This window comes from Balearica regulorum, chromosome 3 (genome assembly GCF_011004875.1).
Source record: "Balearica regulorum gibbericeps isolate bBalReg1 chromosome 3, bBalReg1.pri, whole genome shotgun sequence".
Taxonomy (NCBI): Eukaryota; Metazoa; Chordata; class Aves; order Gruiformes; family Gruidae; genus Balearica; species Balearica regulorum.
In genome coordinates this window covers 97734488-97751448 of record NC_046186.1, presented here as the reverse complement: position 1 = coordinate 97751448, position 16961 = coordinate 97734488, and the positions used below count along the sequence as shown (strand labels likewise).

Sequence of the window (16961 nt, the reverse complement as noted above, 5' to 3'; positions counted from 1 at the left end):
GAAATAACTATATTAGGGAAGGATCACTTTTATACTAGGGCAATGCTTTGTAGTATCCAAGTGCCACACATGCATCTGTTTTGAATAGCTCAGTAAAGAAGTGAGAACATGCTTATTGGCTACAGGAAATGTGAGCGGATGCAGGCAAACAAAAGGAATTTCAGTTAATATCATGGGATATAAATCTTGTCACAGTATGGTCAGTAGAGATAAGAGTACAGTCTAAGTCTTCTGGATGGTATAATAAAGCTACACTTAGTTGCACAGTTTGAGTTAAGGACACAAAGTGACTTCAGCGTTAATAAGCCTGAACAGGTAATACCTGATTTAACTGAGTAGGCCCATTTCACTCAGGTGCACCAAACTCCTACTTCAAGAAAATGGTACAAAAGCACAAATACTGGTTTACGCAGATCTATCTTGGCTCTTACTGACTTTCACCTTTATTCTGTTCCCCTCGAGGTGCTAGAAGCAATAGTCTGTTTGCTTTGCACTGTGTGGACCTAATGTTGTTGTACTTGGTGATCCAGCCTGGGTACTTACGTGTCTTACATACCACTTTTTGTATGGTCAGTCTGTAACTCAGATAAACTGTTCACAGATAATGAAGGAGATTGAATTTCCAAGACATTATAGTGTTTGGAGGAAATCTTGGTAAAGAAAACCTGAAGTTGTTACCTGGAAAACTAAGATGAGTGACACTTGTAAAGCAATTGACTACAGTAGCGTGTTTCTTACTGAGAATGACACTGTATTCCTCTTCTTCAGTAAGACCCTAGCTGTGGTGCTAAAGTGAACTAATGGCTACTTGCTGCCAGAAGTCACACTGGCAGGCACAGAGTTATGTGTAGCTAACAAGGAAGAGCATTGCATTTTTATTTTTTTAAACTTTCATTTAGCCACAAAAACTCTGTGAAGTCGACTTCTGCAACTTATGTAAGGGTGAATCTGCGTGATAGTCTTGGTGACTAAAAATGCATCAGTCTGGGCACTGATGGCTTTGTACCATATGCTGTGATTGCAAAGCTAGATTCAGAGTCCACTTTCAAGTTTTCTTTGAAGTTAATCTTGAGTATCTGAGGTATGATCTCTAACTTTGCACCTACCAAACTGCATTCCAGAAAAATAAGAAGCCACAGCATAGAAGTGTGCAAGTCATCCATGAGAGACAGTTGCCATATAAGCTGAGCTTGAAGATCTGCAGTTACCTAGCTTCATCCATGTTTTAATAAGGTGCAAGAAAGCAGAATATGAAATGAATCTCTGAAAAGACCATGACCATGTATGTTTTTCTGGTGTTAACAACATAGCTAAAAAGTTTATAGCTCTTAACCTAGCTCTTGGTGCTCCTCTCTGTTCTCTCTCACTGCCTTCCTTGTTGAAGGTTACTACCCTCTTGGAGCGGCTGTCTGAGCTGCTGGCTTCTGAACCCAATACAATCAAAGCCATGAAGTTTCAAAATACTAAAGCTTACTTTGCACCTCTTCAGTGAAACAGTTCAAAGAATAAGGGCAAAACACATCTTGTACAGCAGTTCTGAAAGAAAAGCAATTGCTAGCACAATGGAGTGGTGAGTAACTGAGGCAGAGCAGAAGTAATAATATTTTTAGGTATTGCTACTGTTGTTGAAAAGAGATGTGAATCCACAGTGTTAAAATACGCCTGTGATTATTTTGTACCTCCAGACCAGTTTAATGTAGCTGAAGCACATTCTTGAATCTTCATCTCCTTTTTAACTTGCTGATTTAAAAGTAGTCTGGTGGGGGGATGTTGTGTGTTTTGGTTTTGTTATTGTTTCTTTTCACTCAACTGTTGTAGCAATAGGGATGCAGAAATTAATTTCAAAGTTACAGCTGTAGGTCCTAGACATGTGTTCTCCTTGGTGATGGGGATAACTTGCAAAATTTTTTAAATTCCTGGGTAAAAGCTTATTGGGCTTCTTTTGTGTCATCCTGGCAGGAGAAGTTTTTGCTAGTAGGCTCTATATTAAAGGTTTATATTGATAGTTAATTTCTTTGTGTCAGTATTTCTAGTCAGCTGAGATCCTTCCTGATGGTGACTCCCATGGCCACAGATTATTTAAAAACAAACAAAAAAAACCTCAAAACAAGTAAACCCATAGGAGTGGACATGAATGTTAATCACTGTCCTTTTATGTAGCTCATTTTTAAGTGAAAGTAAAAAATTCACATCTCATTCTTCAATTCTGATAATTGCTATTTGACTCTACTAGTACTTGTGGCTACATAGTTAGAGTAGCTGTCACAGCCAAGCTTCAAGTAGAGCTCTTGCTCAAAAATTCAGTAACTATTTGCCTAATGTAAACTTATGTAGTGCCAGCATTTTTAAGGTCAGTAAGTCAGAAGTGATCCCAAGTTTTCTGGGATCAAAAATAAAGATCTTTAAACCTAGTTTCACTCATCGAATGAACTTGTATTTAGTATACATATAGTATAAATAGATAGTATAATGTAACTATGGTGATAGTATCATGACAGTGTATTATAAGTAAACACAAGATTAGTAAAAGATTACTTATAATATTTTGTCACTCTTTCTTGTATAAATTGAAGGGTACAGGGAATCTTTATGAACATCAAAACTATCTACAGTGTGTCTAGATACATGTGATGTGTACAGTGTGTGTATTAGAGTGCAAGATGAAGACGGAGGAGCTTTCTACCACGGCTAAGTTAAAATTTTTTACTTAATCCAGAAAAGTTATTTCTTCCTGCACTTTCAATAAGCTTTGAAATTGTCACAGATATTTTCATTATTTTTTGTCAGTTTACATCTTTAATATCCAGTGTAGCATTTTCTGTCTTGAAACGTCATTCTTTTTTTATAGCAGGAGCACATGTGCTTTGTAACAGGAAACTCTGGCTCTGTTTCTTTTCCACAGCACTGACTTATTAAAAATGACTGGCCTGTTGAGTGAACCCTTCTGAGCAAGAGACAATTTACAGTACGCTTTTATGACCTAAGCCCAAAAGATTCATGTTGGACCATTCTCATTATATGAAAAGATATGTTATTGCCTTTGGGACTGTTGGCCATCAAGGTATTAGTCTAGTTCTGATGTTCTCGTTGAAACTGATATGTAATCTGAAAATTATTTTATAGTATCTACAAAAACATTGATTATGGCTTTTAGACCTTTATAATCCAATTACATTTTGGCCACCTTCATGACAGCCAGCAAGTAAATATTTCTGCCTGTTAAATATACATCTATATGTAAGGGAGCATGCTTTTCATTTAAAATAGCTGCCTGTTTCCCTTTCATGATGTAGTAGAAAATCATGGATATCTGTAACTGAGCAAGAACCATTTGCCATTTTATAAGAAGATCTTGGGAGAAAATCAGTGAGTGTGGTTATTTTTCTTTTAAACAGAGAAATTCAACTTACGCACAGACCCAATTTTTAGACCCTTTACTATATCTAGCTGATCTAATACCAAAGAAAGTCTTCACTGTGTAGCTGTGAGGAAAAGGATACTTATCACAAATTTTTCTTGCATGTTAGAGGTCATGGCTTTTGTCTTCATACTTCCATACCTCAAAAGGGTAGATGTCTCTGGTTTCCTGAGCCTGAATTATTGCTTATATTCCCTGTATATGAGATAAGGACCTTGTGTAGGATTTGTATCGAGTAGGAAATATCAGAGAAGAATATATGTTAGGACTTCAGAGAAGTAGGCTTTGGGTTAGGTTTTTGCTCTGGGAAAGGGATGTCAGCTTTTGTTAGAGACTTACAGCCCTGAACTCTTGGAAATGGCTTAGCTATAGCTTTAAAACTAGAGATGAAGAGTGTACAGTAGAACGGTAGCTAGAGCTGCCACTTTAGCAGTTTATTGCTCAGGTTTAGTTTTTTCCATTGCCAGAGAGGGAAAAAGGCCCTATTTTATTCCTTTAAAGGCCTTCCAAAAACCTTTGAGCCTTGGTGACTATTGGCACTTACCAGGTAATTGATTTTTTTTTAAATGTTATTTTGTTCTTCCTAGAGATGGGAAGACTACTGGAAGAAGGGAATCCAAGGTTTCTGTTCTTGATCTGAAGAATATATGCTGGTTTAGAGAATAATCTGTGGAGCATGGATGAGAACTAAGGCCTTCTCCATTTCCAAGGAAGTTTTGGGAATTACAGTAGACAGTCTTTCAGATTTTGAAAACTTCAGCTCATAATCTTATGTGGGGTAAATATTTTCACCAGAAGGAAATTAAATTTTCTCAGGCCAAAGGATGGATTTAATTACTGTCTTCCAAGTATGTAATGGAAGGGTATAGAGAAGGTAGAGCTATACTCTTCCCAGAGATGTGTAATGGAAGGCGTAAGAGGCAAACGACACAAGATGCAGTGATGGGAGTTCTGTTTTCCTTATGAATGTGGTGAGACATGAACTCGTTGCTCAGAGGTTATAGATTCTCCATCCTTGAAGATGTTCAAAACTTGCCAAGGATCTGAACAGCCTGAGCCATCTTTGGTGTTGGATATCATATTGATTGAACTTTGAATAGGGGCTTGGACTGGATAAACTCTAGAGGTCTCTTCCAACATGAATTGATTCTATGATTCTATAATTTGTGAATTCTGACCTAACTGTTACATAGGTGCTTGGGTCAAGATTGACTTGTATCTAGCCTAGTGTGCTTAAAATAAGAGATGGAAACACCAGGTTACACCTGTCATAGACTTTGCCTTCTGTAGGATTTTTACAAGTCAATTTGGCCAAGTCCCATTTTTACGTGCTCAAGTCTGTTTACTGATCTAGCCTGAGATGTTAAGAGGGACAAAACTAGATGTGAGTACCAGAGTACGGTTTTTCCAGTGGAACTGTTTTCTTTTTTGTAACCTTTCATTTTGGAGAAAACTAGTGTTTTGTGTTGCATTTTGTTTGGGGGTTTTTGGTGGTTTGGAGGTTTGTTGGTTTTTTGGGGAGGTTTTTTTTTGTTGGGTTTTTTTTTTTTTTTGAAGCTGCTTGCTAGAAAAGCAAAGTCTGGCATTATACCACAAATTTCATTAAACTATCTCAGATTTCCTTAACTAATTTGTACATAGATACACAGCTAAGTTTACTGCTGGAGATAGTTGTGTGTTGGTACTGTAATGTAGAAGTTCAAATTAATTTGTGCATAACACCTGATAGGAATATACTGTACGTACCTGTATGCCATGTCATTTGCTTATTTTCTGTAACTTCCTAGCATCTTTAATAGTTGTTCCTGTTAAAAATGAAGTTTTTAACAGAACAGATTTTCATTCATTTTAAGTTGTCTTTGTGCCTCATGTCACAGATAATTTTAATTGAAAACCTGAGTTTCAAAGAGTCAGTGAAATCGTTTCTTTCTTCCATGGTCACTGAAATGGCTTGACTTTTTCAGCTTGTCTTCAAACCAGTTGCTGCCTTATATAGAGTACATAATACATATACGTATACAGAGTGATAGATTTCTTCTATGTGTTTGGTGTCTTTCATAGGACCAGCCATAAATTGATTCCTAAACTTACTGTTTTCTTACTGATTGCAAGTCAATCTCTGCATCCTTTATTAAAGATTTGTAATATTAAACAGGATATTTAGAATATCAAGAATATAATCTTGTATAGTATCATCTTTCTCTTCAGTTTCTGACTCCTGTGCAGTAAGAAGTGAACTACTTATGAAATAGGTAAAGCTAAGATGTGGAACATGTGCTTTTGGTGTTTTTTAAACAGTATTTTTCATTTATATATATATAAAAAAATTTAATATATATATATTTTTATATATATATAAAAACACAGCACTCAATACTGAGCTCACAGGCTTTTGCAAATAGATGGGGTTTTTTTCCTTAATCAGTCATATGGTTTCTTCCACACTTTCAATTTTGAAGAACATAATGACATAATTAAAGGTATCTCATACAAGGTCTGTAGTGTTGGAGGACTTCTGTCATTTTTTGGCAGCGTTTCAGTCCTGTATTACACTTAACTGCTAAGAATGTGTTTGTGTGTTTTTATAATAGCTTTATATTGTGTGTAACGTGTGAATGGGTGGTAATCAGCTATTAAAATCCTTTCATGAATCTCCTTTACTGATGTTAGTTGAACTATTAAACTGTGTGGAACCTGTTCAGCTCTTAACTGAGAACATCAGTTGCTGAGAGGACTAAGAGCACTTGTTTGTGGTGGTGTGTAGCACTGCCTTGCTTTGCTTTTATGATACCATTTGACATTTGATTCTTTTGGGTTTTTTTTTTCAAAGCTAAATCAGATCTTTCAAGAGAAAGGGTTGTGAAAAGCATTTTGGCTGTGTATCTTACTAAGTAATGAATACCTCATACTCTTTTCAGATAAAGAGGGAAAATAATGATGCAAATAATTGTGAGCAGAATGTAACTTACTACTTTCATTTGCAAATTATGTGCAGTGTGAAGCTCACAATACGTAACATAAGGTTGTGTAGTCATTTTATCGTCACCCCTGCTATCCCAGGTAATATAATGAGAGGCCAGTGGATGGTGTCTACAGAGATAAAGAATAAAAATAATACTTGTGGTTTCTTGTGTGTAAGATTCTTTAGATAATATCATAAAATTGAACTAATAGGGAAAGTGGGAGAAGTTTAGGATGGATAGTTTGTGTTTGAAAGGGCTTAATGACTTTTCAAGTTGTTAAAGGTACAGGAAGTATTTTGAGAACATTAGATGCAGGTTTGATGTCATTCTGCAACTTTTTTTTGTTTAGATGTGCCATTATCTGTGACACTGATACTTCTGATTTTGCTTTATAAAATCCAGTTTGAGGACTCTTTTTATGTTTATATGGAATAAAATAAAATTGACAACAAACTTTGAGCATGTTCTATTAATAATTTGGTTTTACTATAGATTCTGCAGCTGAGGATGTGTACCTTGTATGTGGAATGCCCTTTTTGGAGAGCATAAAAGGCGCAGGACACTTTCTTTGGTGTCACACGATTCCTTTTTTTTAATGGCTACTTGAGACAATTTACTAAGCACGAGGCTTGTGTTGTAACATCAGACTTCTTGATAGCAGAAGATTGGTACATAGAGACAGCTAACTGCCATGCCAGTGTGGAGTTCCCTAATAAATGAGAAATGATCAAAAATCATGGTAGTATCTTATAGCCAAACTAGAGGGGGTAATTGCACAGTGTTAGCATTTATACTGTTTGTGCAAAACCTCCATTTCTAGCTGAATGTTTAAGAAATCATCTTCTCTAGCAAATCTTTCTAAATATGGAGTCTCATTATCTGTTCTGACATGGAATAAAACACTAATTTGAGGACTTGTAATTAGAACATAACATAGTACTTGAACATAAGAGCTGTTTACATCCTGGTGTTTCTCAGTTGATTTGACTTAGCCAGGTGCTTTCTCTCTGCTTTTTTTTTTTTAAAGAAAAAGTACATAAAGTTATATGATGTTCAGGCTCTTACAGAACCACATTGCTCCTTCTGCATGTTAGTAGCACCTGAATCAAAGGCCATTAAACCTGAATTAAGACAGACAGTAAAACTAGGCTAAAATTAAACCAGATAAGGAGTTGATGCAGGATTTCAGGAAGTTTGTCTAAATTAGTATTAAAGTAAGAGTGGGAGTTATATTTCAAGAGGCGTAACTGGTGAGCAAACTGTTGGGGTCTGTGGAATGTTGGAGATCCTCAGTACTTCCTGGAGGTCACTGTAGCAGAAACTTGAATTATCTAGAAGGAAGTTCTGAAGTTTACCCTAAAAAGGGAGATGGAGTGCAGAATCTAACTGTAATCTTTTCCTCATTGCACTGTAGTATTCTTTCTCTTCTGTCAGAGTAAGCTGTGTATGCTGAAAATGTGTTTAGATGAGAGGGATGGTAGAAATAAGGATTTCCTAACATCTCTTTCTGACCTGGTAACACACTCTTAAACCAGAACTAGATTATCATGACACTGCAGGCTTGGTGGATACTAGTGTGTCAGAGACCTGGTGACTGACTGCTCAGGATCAGTCATGGCAGAATTCTCCCAAATTCTTTTGGGATAAAGATTGCCATAATTTTCACATCCAGTCACTAAGGGTTTCATGGGGCAGTCATTATTAGCATGATCAGAGATTGTGGTATCTGAGTTTCTGAAGTTCTCAGAAAAGTACTATGGGATCTGTGGATTAAAGAATGTATTCTCTGCTGACATCGTAAAGTGCAAGGTAGTGTGGTACAGGAGAGGAAGTCAGAAGTCCTCCAAAGCTTCAATATAGATTACTTGCGTTTTACCTGCAAGCTTGCTTTCTGGGGATGGTTGATTCTTATATATTTTGAAGTAGGTCTCTAGATATTGAAGAACTTCTAACTTTCTGCAGATTATTTTCTTCCCTTAGCTCATATGTCTTGTAAGTGGAAACATTTTCAAAGATGCATTGATCTTGATTTTTAACTTAAAATTGCATGTAAACACATGAATGTCTTTTAGGGATGGTAAAAATGGAGATCTTGTTTTACAAAGGACTAAATATAACTTATGAAGAGAATCCTGTGAGAAGTTTTCTTGGATCGAAATGGGATTTGCTGCCTTGTTTCCTTTGGCAGATGGTCTGCATTCCCCTGTTGTCACTTTTGCCATGCTTTACAAGAGTACAGAAGTAGTACAATAGATGCAAAGCTAGTGAGACCGGTCAGTTCTTATTTATGAAGTATTAGCTTTTCTTCATGCCACAATAGAACTGGGAAGAGAATAGGATTAATATGGTTGTTGTTTTTTCAGCATGAAGTAGTTTCTGCAGAAAATGACAAAATTGTCAGGGCTGCAAAGGTATGTGAACTTCTCTGCCTTCATATGGAGAGCCTTTAATTTTGATGAAGTAGTTCTTTGAAAGACACAACACCCCACCAAAAATGCCAGCAGAGGTCTAAGTTCACACTTCCTTCGTGTCACTTACTACTTTTTTGCCTCCATTATAATTGTTGACTTCTGTACATGTGCATGCTTTATTACTTGTTTTATAAAGAAACAACACAGGAAAGGGAGAACAAAGCTTACATGGAGTGGTGGTTTTATAAATAAGACTTTTCTTCTCTGTTTTCCAGATTCAATATTGCATAAACATGGGTGCATTTTTGGATAAACCAAAAACTGAAAAACATAATGCTCATGGTGCAGGGAATGGCTTGCGTTATGGCCTCAGCAGTATGCAGGGATGGAGAGTGGAAATGGAAGATGCTCACACAGCTGTTGTAGGTATTCCCCATGGCTTAGAGGACTGGTCCTTTTTTGCTGTCTATGATGGTCACGCAGGATCTCGCGTTGCAAATTATTGCTCCACGCACTTACTAGAACATATCACTAACAACGAAGACTTTAGGGCGACAGAAAAACCTGGATCTGCTCTTGAACCTTCAGTGGAAAATGTCAAGAGTGGAATCAGAACTGGCTTTTTGAAAATTGATGAGTATATGCGCAATTTCTCAGACCTCAGAAATGGGATGGACAGAAGTGGCTCAACAGCAGTGGGAGTTATGATTTCACCTGAGCATGTATACTTTATCAATTGTGGTGATTCACGTGCGGTTCTCTATAGGAATGGACAAGTCTGTTTTTCAACACAGGATCACAAACCTTGCAACCCAAGGGAGAAGGAGCGAATCCAGAATGCAGGAGGCAGTGTAATGATTCAGCGTGTTAATGGTTCATTGGCAGTTTCTCGAGCTCTGGGGGACTATGACTACAAATGTGTTGACGGTAAAGGCCCAACAGAACAACTTGTTTCTCCAGAGCCTGAGGTTTGTGAAATTTTAAGGGCAGAAGAAGATGAGTTTATCATCTTGGCTTGTGATGGAATCTGGGATGTAATGAGCAATGAAGAGCTCTGTGAATTTGTTAAGTCTAGACTTGAAGTATCAGATGACCTGGAAAAAGTGTGCAATTGGGTAGTGGACACTTGTTTACATAAGGTATGTAACTGTTTTCTCCAAGCAGCTGTTCTAAAATGATCTTCTGTTTAGATGGGTACATTGTTAACAGCAGTTCCTGGCCTACTCTTCCCCTTTTCCCTCTTCCTTCCCTCAAACTTCAAATACTCATTTGACTATATATCCTTGCTGAAGAATATACAGCCTTATCCTTTGTGCCTGGAGAGGTGATAGCCTGGAGAGGTGATAGCAATTGCAAAAATAAAGGTTTATTATTTTCTCAAATAATGCTTGCATAGAGTTTCAGCTCTAAACTTTGTTTCCAAATACAATTTTTTTAAAAATTAATAAATTCTGTGCAAGGTATTTTGGTTTTTTGTTGTTGTTTCAAGTTGGGCAGAGTTCATATCCTTTGCATAAACCCAACGTTTGCACCATCTCTTCTTCAAGGTATGGTTTGTCTAACATCTGAACTGGTGTCCTCAACTTATTGTTGTAGCTTAGATGGAGAAGCACTACTTTTACATTTGAGCTTGCTTGTGCTCCTCAAATTTAGAGTTTGTTCAGAGCAACTACAGGACAGTCTACAAATGTTTCATAGGTATACCATTTCCAGCATTCCCTGAAAAGTGCAACTCCTACTAGGGCAAATAGAGTTCCTTCATTAGGCCATAGACCAAACCTCCAATTTTGAGGAAAATACTAAAATTCAGAATCCTAACAATAAAGAATTTATCTTTTTTCCAGAAACAGGGTTGTATTCCAGCAGGTACCATATGTTGAATGATTGGTTTAAATGCTGTGGCTTTTCTGACCAAGCACTTGACCAGCCTTCTTAAAGAATAGTCACACTAGTATACTTTTCAGTAAAATTGAGCCCTGACCTTGTGTTTACTTTATCAAGTCAGATCCTGGATCTCTGCGGTTTGTAACGAAATTAGAATGTTGTCCTCTGTCTTCAGGGTGTGAGTTGTATCATATGATATTAATTGCTGTATAAGATAGGTGTCACCATGTGCTTGGTATTAAAGGGAACATAGAATAACTCCTGAGTACTTCTGAAGGAGTTTAATCTGATGTCAGATTCCTAGTTAATTTTGTCAGGAGAAGGAGGAGTTGTGATAGATGATAGGAACTATCCAGTAGGTTGGGTTTACACAGAAACAATATGTAGTGACTAATGGCACTTAATTTTTTTTTTTTTTGGTAGAAATTTAAGATCTTTATTTCAAACCAGGAGTTTAAATTATGGTTCTACTGGATCTGCTTGTAAGAGGCTTAGACAGTGTTTTTAAATTTGACCATGGATGATAATTTTGAAAACTAAATATGAGCGGGAAGGTGATATCAGAGCTTACTAGTGAAGAACTGGCATTAAAGTTATTATCTGAAAAAGCTGTTGGCTGATGTTCCTGAGCACGATAGTCTGTAAGGTCAGCTTGGCCATACAAAATTAATTCATATTTTCCATTTTTTTTATTTAAGGTGCGCTGTATGCCATGGGTGCATTCTGATAAACAGATTTGTAGTTAATGTAATGTCTTACATGAATGGTCTCAATTAGTAGCTGGAGCTAGCTACTCTAGTAGTCTAGGTTAAGTATTCTGCATTTCATTTTGCAACATGAGTTGTTTTTTAATTAAGGTAACATTAAATGACTGTCTAATTTCTGAACTGTTTTCTTGATACTATTTTTAAATGGTTGACATGTAAATAGGTCCATTAAATATTTTAAACTTCAAGGCTAAGAATGTACAATAAAAATCAGTAAAATTAATTCTAGCGAGCAGTTTAGTTGGGAAACTTAGAGGTTCTTATTAATCAAAATACAGTTTTATTGCAAGGTTTCTTTTTTCCAGGTATAGCTTTAGTACTGTATTTGGAACAAGTAATAATGTGACTAGAATAGAAAAATGAAAAGTAAGACTAAAGATCCTAACTATCTTTTTTTCTTCGTCATATAGGGGAGTCGTGATAACATGAGTATTGTACTAGTTTGTTTTTCAAATGCTCCTAAGGTCTCAGATGAGGCGGTGAAAAAAGATGCAGAGCTGGATAAGTACTTGGAATCACGGGTTGAAGGTAAGAAATCAGTTTGGTTCATTAGAAATGCTGTTGTAACCTTCTTGAGCATGAAAACAAAAAACCTGAAAGCCATGATGCCACTGTATGTTGGGTCAAATTCAGGCCTGGTTACAACTCTGAATTTTTGTGTGTCAGGAAAAATGTTTTAAACCATGTGGCTAGTTTATTCTGGTATTCCACAAGCATTTTCTTAATGTGAGCTGTAGGTTTTTACTTCTATCTTTACAGGTCAAAATGCAACCAATGACCTTGCAGTGTGTTATATCAGCTAAGTAAATTGTGGTAATTTTAATGATATTTTAGCAAGCAAGACATTAACAGGAATACTTGGGATGCTTGTTTCCTTTTTTGTGAAAGTGACAAAAAGAAAAAGTTGTATCAGGTTTTTGTGAAGGGACAATTATCCAGGCTTTTATAACCACTTCTATTTAATGCAGCTGTAAGTTCACTTTCATACCAACAACTTTTTAAAATGCACTTTTGTGAAAATTCAGAGTGTAAATTATGAAAATACCTATGAATACAAGAGCCTTAAAGCATCCATTTGGATTCTGAACACTTACCAGCTGTGCGTGTATATGTGAATAAAAACCACATAATCATCTAGAATTTTCATGGAGTACTAAACTTAATTCCTAACCAGTTTCATTTAGTCACTGATTTTTGTATCTTTGCTTATCCAAAAGGTCGAATGCAACTTCTTTCCTTAAGCAGAAATAGTGACAGGAAAGTCAGCTTGACTAAGAATGAAAGACTTGCCCTTGTATATTTATTGATTTTTGCAGCATTCTTAATGTCAGAAGAACTGACATTTAGAAGCAACAGTTTGAAAGCCTGCTTCAACCTAATGACTTTCATCACTGGTTAAGGCTCTTCTAAGGTCTGACCACAGCTGTATGTAGTGGCCTCCTGGTCTCTTCAGTTGTCTTAATTATTTTTTTAATGATCCAGGTGTAGCTCGGTTTTGGTGGAACTGACTAAGGTTCAGGACTGATAGTGAAAATTTTGCCTTTTTTTTATAATACCGTTCTTACGTTGGCACAAGTCTTTGCAGAAGGAACCCAGGCATGAAAATAACTGAGTTCTTGGAACAGTTTGTCTTGCTGTTACAAGTGTTGCTAGGATAATACTGCGAAGTAGCATCGTTGGAGAGAAGCAGTCATCAGGTTTTGAAAGCCTTGTTGTTATGATTCTTTAAACTTCTGTAATCTCATCAGAAAAGTACTGAAGTGCTGTCACCCGCTTACAGTGATGCAGTTTAACAACACATTTGTTGGAGGTATCGGTTATAGCAACAGTATTCAAGGAAGAAAAAGGTTTACTGGAGAGAAAGCTTACTGAGATAACTTGTGCTCTTTCTTGACTGGACTAGAATACTCTGGTCACCAGATCCAAGCTAAACTCTTCTTCATGAAGAGATGGTCCCTTCATAGATGGATAATGAGTCGTGTAGCCTTCTTAGATGGATTTGTTGCAAGTGCTGCAAAAAGTGGTTTAGCTTTATACTATAGTATTGCTGTCCTGATGGTACTTTTCTGTGTTCACACTGAAAAATGTGATATTGGCAGTCTACAGGACTGTTTAGCAGAGTTCCATGAAAGTAATTTTAAAATTGGCTGCCAGGGTGTTTGGGACTTTGCAGGTCAGAACCAGTGTGAAGCGACCATCTTGAGACTGTAACAAGGTCTCAATGACATAAATCACAGCTCTGGCCACTGACTACCTGAGCTTGAGCATTTTTTTTTATGAAAGGTGTGACTTCTCAACATGGACCCAGAAACTTTCCAGGCACCCAAGCATGGTGTGTATAGTCTGTATAGGTAAAATACTTGATTTCCTTCCTTATGACTATTTGATGAGAATTAGTAATACGGGACTCCAGCACAATCGCATATGAGATAAATGCCACTTCTGGTTTTTGTGTTGGTTTTAGTTTATTTGATTATCTGAGACACCCACTGGCTTTTTAATGTGCTGTAATGGATACTGAAAGGAGTGATTGGACATACTTTCATTAGGAAGTAGTTCATATCCAGATAAGTAGCATTAGATATAAATGAGAAGTAATGTATAGATTTGAGGACATCAAGAATCTTGTGAGTGTACAACAACGAAAATAGCACAGCTAACCATTCATAACTTAACGCTAATTCAATGTAAAATGCAAGTGCAATGGAAATCCACATGCTGCCACTGGAACGTTATTGCTGTGGACAACTGTTTTGCCAATTCAATATCAAAAATTCTCAAACATTTTAATGATAGAAATGACACTGTAGACATTTTTATCATTTAATTTTTCATTTGTGTGGAACAGCTGTGAACATCACTTGTTCTTTGTTTAGATATCTTTTTTTAATTACACTCCGTCTTAAGCAAATGAGGTAAATGTAGACATTTTTTCGTGTTTGCGTCAGTGTCCCAGTAATCTAGATAATTGATGTAACAAACCTTAATTTTTAAATATATATAAGAAGGCCTTCAAGCTACGATACAAGTTACGGCTGAATACGCTGGTGATGTGTGTGATGCCTTTTCCTCTTCTTTAAATGGGACCTAAACTGAAATGGCTTGCATATTTGTAGTTTCTGTTGAGATTAAAGAGAGCTAATGGTCACTTCAAATGCTAACTCTAGGCACGTTTCTCAGAACTTGGCTTACATCCCAGGCTTCCTAGATGACACTAGTTAAGATAAATACCTATTATCTGCCTATGAGTAGAGTACATGAGCTGTTAATAGGTTCTGGGAGAGAGCCAGGAGCAGTTACCTTCACTGACAGCAGTCAGGTGTGCACTGAGTGGATATGAGTTAGTATTCCCAGCTCTTTGGTGGCTCCTCTCTCTATTAGCAAATAGGTGAAAAATGTATGGAAATGCAGTGTATTTTATTGCTTTCATAAGTGAATGTTAAGAAGCTTAATAGAAAAGCTGTCAACTTCAGATCAGAGTGATCGGATTAACTGAGAATGGTGTAGGAAGCACTGTCTGCTAGTAACAATGCAGTGTTGTAGTCTAAGTTACTACTTTAACCTATCAAAATAACTGCTTGGCAGAAGTGTATTTTAGCTATATTGTCATATTTAACAAGTAGTACACACACCAAAAACAAGTGGAGAGTTTGTAGTCTGAGCTTATGCAGAGCCATTTCGAATGTAACTCAAAATTATTGTTAAGCTTAAGTGCTCCAGAGAAATTAGTTGCTTCAAAGCTTGGACTTCTGTTGCTTCAGCTCTTCTAGATTTTCCCCCCCTGCATGAGTTCTGTATCATTCTGTGTTCTGCTAATTGGACAGAGTGCAAGGCCTTTGAATGTCAAGAGTTTAGCAAGGAATGAGAGTAGCATATCTATGATCTCAAGCGTTGGAGTAGTAAGGAAAAGTTTTGGAATATGGGAACATCTTTTTGATCAGAAAAGGACAACTGCCATAATCAGTTTTGCACTAGTCTTTAGACCAAGTAGTCTGGAAAACAGTGCATAGAAGAGCTGTGCTTGAGAGATTTAAACTGCCTTTAAGTCTGAAAACTTAAAGCCTGGTAGATAAGTTATGATGTTAATAATATGGATTTGATAATCTCTTCTAGTTATTTTCAAAAGACAGAAGTTGTATGTCTTTAGATGTGTTCTAAATATAGTTTATACCTTAGGGTTGTTGTCTTCAGGGAAGTATATTCATTATCATTCATTTGTAGTTCTGATGTGTTTTGAGGATCTGAATGTGGTAAGCTAGGCAGCTAAGTCCAAGAATCTGTGTTCAGTTACAGCAAGTGATGGTGTATAGTGAGCATCTGTAGTAGATTTACTAATGTTTAAAATACCAGACTAGATGATGACTGTTCCTTTCAAAAGCCAAATAATGGATTTTGTTCATGATAAATGTTTCTTTCTCTATTAAAGAATTAACAGCTCACAAGTTATGTACAGTTGATTGATAGCCAATAACAATTATCTTTATACCTCTAGTAAAAACATGCTGAAACAAATCAGCTTGTCTTAGAACTACTAAGCCCCAAAGATGGAGATGTTGTCAAGACGACAAGCTATGAGTTCTGTTAGATACTCTCATCTTTCAGTAAGTGACTAATTTAAATCAGGGCAACTTTGGCACTTAATATAAAATCCTTTGGGACTTCCTAAAGCAACTTTAGTTTGATCAATGATATTTGTTCTTACTGAAAGTACATTGTTCAATACAGAATATTTTTCTGTTCTCTTGTTGACATTAAAAATAACAGTTTTTTTCGCTGCTATGCTTGGGCATTTTAAACTTTGGCTTGGAGAGAAAGGTGGTGTTTGAGGCATGGTGTTTAATTAAACAACTCTGTGTTCAAAAGCAGTTTAATACTTACAGATATAACACTTGTAGTCTGGCTTTGTACATTCCAAAGTAGAATGCTGAGGTCCTGCGTATTTGTACAATGAGTTAATAGTTCCGTAAGATCTTTCCTGAGTTACTAAAATAAGTTACTGTTTTCATACCAAAACAGAGTTTTTTGTTTTAACAGAGGTGGCGTGGGTTTCTTTGTTTTTTAAAAACAAACTCAGCAAGTGATAGTTTGCAGAGATTTCTAGTGGAACAACTGTATACCAAAGCTCTTCTGCTAGCTTGGGTCTTGAGGTTGACAGAATGTGTGTAACTGCATTCCAAAACTACCCATTCAAGAGTATTCTGAAATACTTAGGAGATTATAGTTGACAGCTTGTGATCAAGTCATTTATGTCGGTGAGCACAGCCGTGCTTCTGGTTTGAGTCACTTAATAGTTTAATTGCCAAAGTAATGCAGATGTGTTGGACAGTAGTTAAGATATGCTAGGTCAGGCTTTTCTTGCTGCCACTTTCAAATGCTACTTTCTGTTCTTTTTTTTTTAAGATCTGAAGTTTGGTCATGGGAAGAGAAAACTAGGCACAGAAGTCAGTTCAGTTCTCTGATACACTTTCAGATAAACTGAAGCATATCAGACATGCAGATTTAAAACCAAACAACCAAC

General features: G+C 36.5%; 1 protein-coding gene across 10 annotated transcripts in view; it reads left to right on the top strand.

Annotated features, from left to right (window-relative positions):
* PPM1B (protein phosphatase, Mg2+/Mn2+ dependent 1B) overlaps positions 1 to 16961 on the top strand; it is a 63688-nt gene that overhangs the window by 30213 nt on the left and 16514 nt on the right. For all 10 annotated transcript variants that reach the window (XM_075749096.1, XM_075749094.1, XM_075749097.1 and 7 more), the window contains 2 exons: positions 9068 to 9931; positions 11854 to 11971. In XM_075749096.1, coding sequence (XP_075605211.1) covers positions 9086 to 9931; positions 11854 to 11971 — 964 coding nt within the window. In that variant the 5' untranslated portion in view covers positions 9068 to 9085. The remainder of the gene's footprint in view (positions 1 to 9067; positions 9932 to 11853; positions 11972 to 16961) is intronic.